General features: G+C 39.5%; 1 protein-coding gene across 3 annotated transcripts in view; it reads left to right on the plus strand.

Annotated features, from left to right (window-relative positions):
• The window catches only part of txlnba (taxilin beta a), a 49,377-nt gene extending 44,443 nt beyond the window's left edge, over positions 1-4,934 (plus strand). For all 3 annotated transcript variants that reach the window (XM_036581230.1, XM_036581231.1, XM_036581232.1), the window contains exons 8-10: positions 2,193-2,285; positions 2,434-2,529; positions 3,357-4,934. In XM_036581230.1, the coding sequence (XP_036437123.1) occupies positions 2,193-2,285; positions 2,434-2,529; positions 3,357-4,667 (1,500 nt within the window). In that variant the 3' untranslated portion in view covers positions 4,668-4,934. The remainder of the gene's footprint in view (positions 1-2,192; positions 2,286-2,433; positions 2,530-3,356) is intronic.
• Positions 4,935-8,253: the final 3,319 nt, after the last annotated feature.

The raw sequence follows: 8,253 nt of genomic DNA on the forward strand, positions 1-8,253 counted from the left end.
TGTTAGTGTGTGTTGTGATGAGTGGATCAGACACAGCAGTGCTGCTGACAAACCAATATAGCGCTGTTCTCAGAAGAGAATCTCGTATCTCCAAAATGGCAACTTTACAAGAGAAGGAAAAACCATGTAAGTCAATGGAACCCGACTTTTTTCCAAGTCATTTTGGGCCGTTTCTTTTGGTCCATTCATCATGAAATTTACACACAATGTAAAGGGAAACAGGCATTTTCAAATTATGTCAAAAACTGAAAAACTGACAAAAATGGAGCTACAAGGTTTTCTTCCAACAGCAGTGATTTTGACCTCCTACAGAAGATGACAAGTCTCCATCAGCAGCCAATGTTGGACTAATTAGCGTTAGCTTATTAGCTCATCTGAAGAGGCAGCATCTGATACTCATCCAACATGAAAAGCTGCTGATTTTCTTTGGCTGTTTTTGAATAATAAATCATCTTTTTCAATTTTAACCTCCAGTGTTATCATCTAAAAAGAAAGCCTTCAGCCCTTTAGCCAAAGCCAATTTTTTCCCTTTTTGTTGTTACTGCTTCCTTCTCTGTGGTTAACCGGATATACGTTAATTAACTTATGGATACTTGAATATCAGAATTAGCCTGAATGCATATCCCTATTTGCCAGTACATGTGGAGAAACTGTATTCTTTAAATCCTCCAGTGGTTTCTTGATATACATTACTTGTAAATTTAGTGAAAAGAAAATCTTCACCCCAGTGGTCTCTAAATCTCCTCTTGTCTTTGTACCACCACCACCTGTCCTGTCCGTATCCCGCTCAATTTACGTTTGCTCCAGCTACATTTACATTGAAGTGACTGATAATTGTATGATGTCAAGGGTCAGATTTTTTATAGGTTGACTTTATAACATTAAACTATATGTTTTATTACAAAATTTTCTTTAAAATAACATTTAAAAGAAAAATCAGCTAAAAAGAGGAAGTTCGGTAAAAATACATGTTCTCTCATTGACTTAGTGAAGGAGGGCCAAATCAAACATCCAGGCCACACTTTGGGCAGCCCTGATCTAGATTACAACTAAAATGTAATCAATAAATGGACATATCGCTGCTGTCGGAAGAAAACCTCGTATCTCAGTTTTTGTCGTTTTTCAGTTTTTGACACAATTTGAAAATGCCTGTTGCCCTTTACATTGTGTGTAAATTTCATAATGAATGGACCAAAAGAAACGACCCAAAATGACTTGGAAAAAAATCTGGTTCCATTGACTTACATTAAAAGTAAAGTGTGTTTTTTCCTTCTCCTGTAAAGTTACTATTTTGGAGATTTTGGAGGTTTTCTTCCGACACAGCGATATATTTCTATTGCTGCCTCAACTGGAAGCATACATGGGTTCACTCTTGTAAACAACCACAATCATATAAATTATTGATGTGTGTTATGTCATGCATGTCATTAGGAAATGCCTGCTTTCACACACAGACTTGACAATGGAATTTCATGTTTTATCAGCTATGAAACCCTGATAAAGAGTGCAAGAGTTATATTATTTTTTACTTTAGCTTTTTGCATTATAATTTTACAGTCTTTATTTGAATGTTTAAACTAATGACTAATTGTTTAATGGCGGTACTAGTAGAGTTTGCACTAATCTGAATGCAAATTTAGACCAAATCCTGCTGATGAGTTTCAAAGCTGTTTTCTCTCTGCACTCCTTACTTCTCAGAAGCCATTTATTCACAGGGGTCTATTCTACCAAACAGTAAGTTACAAAACAATGAATCAATCACTGCTGCTGTTGCGAGCAGCGTTATAATTAATCTCTGAAAGCACGCGGCCATTTGAGGCCTGTTTCGACCTGGAATATTAGAGCCGCTCTTTGACTGATTTATATGTCCTGAAAGAACATCACCAATTACTGAACAAACTCTATTAATATTGTATTCAACCTTCAGTCAATTTGTCATATACTTGCACCATGTCACATTTCCAATCCAATTAACGCCCAAAAAAGCAATCTTCATTCATATCATTCATATTCCGACACAAATTAGGTTTGTTGGATGTGATTTGGGGGAGTTAATGTCCTTGGCCAGGAGGGAGAAGGGAACAACTCAGGAATCGCATGAAATTGAATTCTTTTTTTACAAATTCTGTGTTTTTAATGGATGCCATTTGAGAGCAATCGCAAACATTTGTTTTCTCACCCTTTTCTTTTAGCTTGTGTTGTACTCGCAGAAGTTCGACGAGTTCCAGGCTACACTGGCCAAGAGCAACGAAGTTTATGTTACTTTCAAACATGAGATGGACAAGGTGTGTCATCACACGTTTTTATGAATGATCGTGATTTAAACCTTTATCTTACATATACTGCAATGCACTGTGGTTATAATGTTGTTATACACCCTAATAATAACCCCTTTATATCAACAACTGTATTTTATATCGTACTTCTCCACAGATGACCAAGAAAATGAAGAAACTGGAGAAGGAGTCAAATACATGGAAGATACGCTTTGAAAGCTGCAGCAAAGCCCTTACTGAAATGATTGAGGAGGTGACCTTTTGTATTTTTATTGTATTTACATATCAGGGACATTAATCAAACCAAAAAATGGTTAGGCAGCTCATTTTTTAAAAGGAATTCCCCCGTTTTTTCCAAGTGTATGCATAATTAAATTGCTAACAAAGTCATTCATACTGTTTTGACATGAAATGGTTCATTATAGAGACACTTACCAACTCAGATTTCTTTACAGTGGTGGTGATGGGAACCAGGGGTCGCCATGGCTACAACAGAAATATGGCTGTTTTATTTGCTATTCAGAATCACCAGTGAACCTACAGGCATTTGGTGCATTTCTGAATGTAATGTAGATAATGGTAATTTTCTTTGGGGACTATTTGTCTTAGAACTCTCTGCATGTATCTCTCCACCATGAATGCATTAAAAGAATACATTTTAAACCAAAACAATTTCCCAAAACTATTGTAAAACAATCTCTCCGGCATCAGGCTTCAAATTTGCAATCATTTCATGTAATCATTTTCTGTGAGGGAGCTTTTAGAGGTGGACGTCTGGTTCCTATGACCACCACTGTGAACAAGTCGGACTCTGTAATTTTCTCTAGAATTGCATTTCAAAACAATCCACTCTGAATGACTTTGTTTACATCTTAACCATTTAACTATGCAGAATGTTTGAAAAATCAGTGGAGTAACTGTGGTTTTTGAGGCCTGATGTTATGAACTACAGACAAACTAATATAACAAACATAATGCACATCCAAAACAATAAAAAATTCACTGTGTGCATCGTAATCTCTTTATTTCACCATCAGATCTGTACTAAATGACTGTGCGTTCATCTCTTCCTTCCCGCAGAGATCTGAGAAGGGCAAAGAGCTCGAGCTGTTCACCTTGAAGATTGCAAAGCTGGAGACGTTGTGCCGAGCGCTGCAGGAGGAGAGGAAAGTCCTATACGACAAGATCAAAGAGATCCGCTTGCAGGGCTTTGCAGCCTCAGCACCAGTGAAGGGCACAGAAGAGGAGCTCCCAGAGCTGAACCAGCTGCCAGAGCCAGAGGTGGCAAGCAACCCCGCCCTAACTGCTGAGATGGAGAAGCTGTGGAAGGAGCAGGCCCGGCTGGAGGAGTTTGCAGCCTCCCTCATGGCCTCCACTGCAGACGACATGGAGGATTCCGACGATGAAGAGGAATCATCTCAGCCTAAACCAGAGGCTTCCTCTGTTGCCGTGTCAGGCGAACCACAAGCACTGAAGTTAACATCCACAGTTGAAGAACCTTCCAGTTTGGAAGAAGACAAGAAAGAGGTAGTCAGTGAAGAGGCCAGTAAATCATCTGCAGTTCCTGAGCCAATCAAAAATGAGGCAAGTCAGTCTGAGGTCAAGCAAGAGCCAAGCCAACAAGCAGAGTCACCAAAAGAGGAACCACCCAAAGAAGAAGCTGCAGAAGTAGAGCCAGTCAAGCAGGACGCGCCCAAGGAAAAATCCAGCAAGCCAAAACCTGTTCGGCAAAAAGAGGTGAGATTCAAAGAAGTGGAAACAGAGGCCCCCAAAGTGGAGTCTACCAAAGAAGAAGTCAATACAACACAAGAAGACCCCAAAGCAGAGGCTACCAAAGAAGTCGGTACAACACAAGAAGACCCCAAAGTAGAGTCTACCAAAAAAGAAGTCAGTACAACACAAGGAGACCCCAAAGTAGAGTCTACCAAAGAAGTCAGTACAACACAGCAAGACCCCAAAGTAGAGTCTACCAAAGAAGAAGTCAGTATAACACAGCAAGACCCCAAAGTAGAGTCTACCAAAGAAAAAGTCAATACTACACAAGAAGACCCCAAACAGGAGCCTGCTAAAGAAGCAAGTTCAACCAAACCAACCAAAGAAGCTATCAAAGAAGAATCGAGCACAGCAGAGCCCCCCAAAGTGAAGCCTCCCAATGCAGAAGCAGAAACAGCAGACGCCCCCAAGGTAGAGCCAATCAAAGAAGAACCCAGCACATCTGAACCCGTGAAAGCACAACCAGAACCAGCTGAGGCTGCAGCACCCAAAACAGAGGAAGCCAAACCACAAACCTCCAAAGGCCAAGAAGCCAAGCCAAAGCCCAGCAAAGCCCAGCCCAAAAAACAAGGCGCCTCTAAGAAGAAAGGTGCAGCTAAGGGGGCGAAGAAAAGCTGAGGAGATTAACATAAAGTAATTGGCTGCCACAGTTTCACTGAAAATGTTCTCTCTTTCGTCCTTAATTTTGGCTTTTGTGTGTTTGGATAAGTGCAGTGCTGTGTGAGTTTTGGGTTATATATATTAAACGTATCTAACCTTTCCTACTAATTTAAGAACAGCCCCTTGGTAAGCTTTTTATAGCTCTCTAAGTGCGATTCATACTTTTTTCATCCTGTAATACGTTTCTCTACTCGTAAATAAAGATGACATTCTGTTGATAAAAAAGTGTTTTTTTTACACAAAATTATGCAAAGAATGAAACAGGCTTCACAAAACGAGGATCAGATGGTTCAACAGTAGCATTCAAAAGTGTGGAGTCACTTGCTTTGAACAATTTGTTTTATACACAATAAAACTGTCTACAAATTGGATTTAAAGATTACAAAATATTCTCCAAAATTTCTTTTTAGATGTTTTATACAATATTTGAGTAAACAAAAAATGAATAAAATAAATAGTATGCTGTAATTATCTATTTACATATTTTGCAGGTCATCTGTCTCAAGATTTGATCTCCACTTTAAATGTATTCCCTGGTTATTAATTTTACTGTAACTGAAATCTTGGTTCTATCCAGCTTTCCCTTCTTATTTTCAATCTTCTAAAGACTTTTACAGCTTAGTGCTTTACTAAATGTTTAAAAGCTGTGGAGCTGCACAGGAATAGCATATTAGAACCATTTTATACACTTTTCTGCAACCAGATTGTATTTCTATCACCAAAAACCTTGGTTTCAAAATTCTGAATAGTAATTTTTAGATTACTAAAAGTTTTAGATGCTATATATACTTTATTTACAGTTGCCCCAAAATGTACGCGGATATTCTTTCCAAAGGTGGCTGCTGTGTTTCAGATCATTACTGTCCGAGTTATTTATCTGCAGATTTCTGCTGGTTTGCATCCAAAAATGCCTCTGAGCTCATGATCCCATCAATGCTCACCAACACCACTGTATGAATAACAGCCCCAGAGTTTAACGTTTCTCCTTCAGTGCTTTACAGTCCTCTTAGTGCAGTCTGGTTGGAATTCTCCTCAGTCTCGAGTTCACTCTTCTTTTCCAGTCAAAACAACCATCAAAGTCCTTATTTTTCAGTGTTAGAACAAAAAGGAGAAACCTCTTCTCAGTGAGGTTCTTCTTGAACAGCTACACATCCTTTCAGACCCACAGCGCTGAGTCGTCTTCTCACAGTGGAAGGATGGACAGAAACACCTGTGGATGTTTTCAGATCTGAAGCAGCTTGATTTTCTCCTCTCTCTCAGAGATGAAAGCTTTAAGTGCTGTTTATCTGATGGGGGCAGTTTTAGGGTCTTCCAGGTGGTTGTTAGGAGCTCTGTTTTCTCTATATCTTTTAATCATTTTTTGAACTCCAATATTGAAAACGCCTGTTTTTTGTCTTATTTTCTTTTGACTTTCTCTTCTTTATGCAGTTGGATTACTGTAAATGTAATCTGTGACACTTTAGATGAAACAAACACTCAACAGACTCTCAGTAACATGTCAAAAACATGAGGGTTAGGATTAAGTTTTGGGTTGAGGTTAAGGTCAGGGTTAGGATCAGGTCCAGGGTGAGGGTTAGGATTAAGTTTTAGGTTGAGGTTAAGGTTAAGGTTAGGATTAGGGCCAGGGTGAGGGGTAGGATTAGGTTTTGGGTTGAGGTTAGGGTCAGGGTTAGGATTAGGGCCAGGGTGAGGGGTAGGATTAGGTTTTGGGTTGAGGTTAAGGTCAGGGTTAGGATCAGGGCCAGGTTGAGGGTTAGGTGTTATGGTAAGATTGGTAAGGTTAGGTTTTGTGTAATGGAAGTAACATATTAACAAAACATCTACTTAGTGTGTGTATCAACAGAACATCGACAAGATATTAAATTCAGTGTATTCGGATGCTTCACTACTGATACTGCATTGATATGTTGTTGATGTGTTACTGATACTCTGTACAGAGTTTATTAATCATCTACAAAGGACCACTAAATAAAGTGTTGCCCTTGAACTAAACAGCTGTTTTGACTGGAAATTAAATGAAGGCTGGTCTCGGCCTTTTGCACGTTACAAGTCAGTGTTATTTGTCACAAATCATGCTGCTTCACTAAAACTGTTCAACCTCATGCCTCAAGTTCGTTCATAAGCTGGTCATCCGTAGAGATTCGCTAAGCTCGCTATTCATTTCTAAATTTCACCAGCTCACAAAACAATCTATAGCTCTACTATACACTCTGATTCTTCACCACGCAGCAGTTTCCATGGGAACAACCTAAAAAAAAGGCAAGCAGTCTGCGAGTATTCAGCATGAGACAGCCTCCCTACCTGGGGCATGCCGGAGAAGCACTGGCCTGCGTGAGTGTGTGTGTGTGTGTGTGTGTGTGTGTGTGTGTGTGTGTGTGTGTGTGCGTCCAATTTTCTGGTGAAATTATATTACAACAGCTCCTCCACCAAGGACAAGCAAGGAACCGTGTCTGCACAACAGCTTCCACCGACAATCTTCCAGGGCACTGATGGCCATGTTATACATGCACTATGCAAATATATAATAGGAGTAAAGGAATAACCCACCATCTTCAGACTGCCAGTAAATAATCGCTCTCTAGGGAGGAAAAACCTTTATGTAACTCAAACAAGATGCAGCCCCAACCAGAGGCACTGAGAATCTCCATCACTACGTGCTAAACAAGTTAAACTTAGAAGACTTCAGTACTTCAGAACTTGACTGGACATTGTGTTAACATGAAGCAATAAGGACATGATTACGCAAGTGGGCTCTGAGTCATAGCTAAGAGGGGAGCTTTGTTAAACAATGGCTTTATTTTCTGCTTTTGACCACCAGATGGGGCCCAAGCTGGCCTCTTTCTTTGTAAAGCAAGACCGGCTTTGAATTTGTGCTGAATATGCAATAACAAATGGTCTGCATTGCATTTTAATTAGGTTTTTTTGGATGAAGCACTTTCTCAGCCTGATCATCACATGTTGGTTTGTTAGTAGGTTGTGTCTGGGAGCGGACGGTGAGGCTCAATTCACCACCCTATTCACCAGATTCATACAGTGGGGTCTAAAAGTCTGAGACCACTGCATCAATGCTGCTACTTTATGTGCTTTTGTGATTTAATGTAATTTAAATATAGCATAACAATTTGGCTCAAAAAAGTAGAATCTTTAACATAAAGTCCAAATTATTGGTTAATTATTAGGTATTTCTACGTTGTGCTTTAATGTCAGTGCGACCTTGAGCTGACATGAACTCCACAAGTTTGAGCAAAGGCCTCTGAAGAGATCAAATCCACCTGAGAGTCTGAACACGAGCTCAAATAGAAGGACTAAAAAACTAACATTTTACTGCAAAAGACTTAACCCCTTAAAATCTCAGGCTTATTACATATTAACGCTTATTTTTGGGGACTTCAATGCAAACTGCTTGAGCTACAGTCTTAAAAATGATGGTTCTTCAAGGGTTCTTTAGTAAAAAAAGTTCTATATAGAGCTACACCGATCAGGCATAACATCATGACCACCTCCTTGTTTCTACGCTCATTGTCCATTTTATCAGCTCCACTTA

The sequence above is a fragment of the Colossoma macropomum genome, unplaced genomic scaffold, assembly GCF_904425465.1.
Source record: "Colossoma macropomum unplaced genomic scaffold, Colossoma_macropomum, whole genome shotgun sequence".
NCBI lineage: Eukaryota > Metazoa > Chordata > Actinopteri > Characiformes > Serrasalmidae > Colossoma > Colossoma macropomum.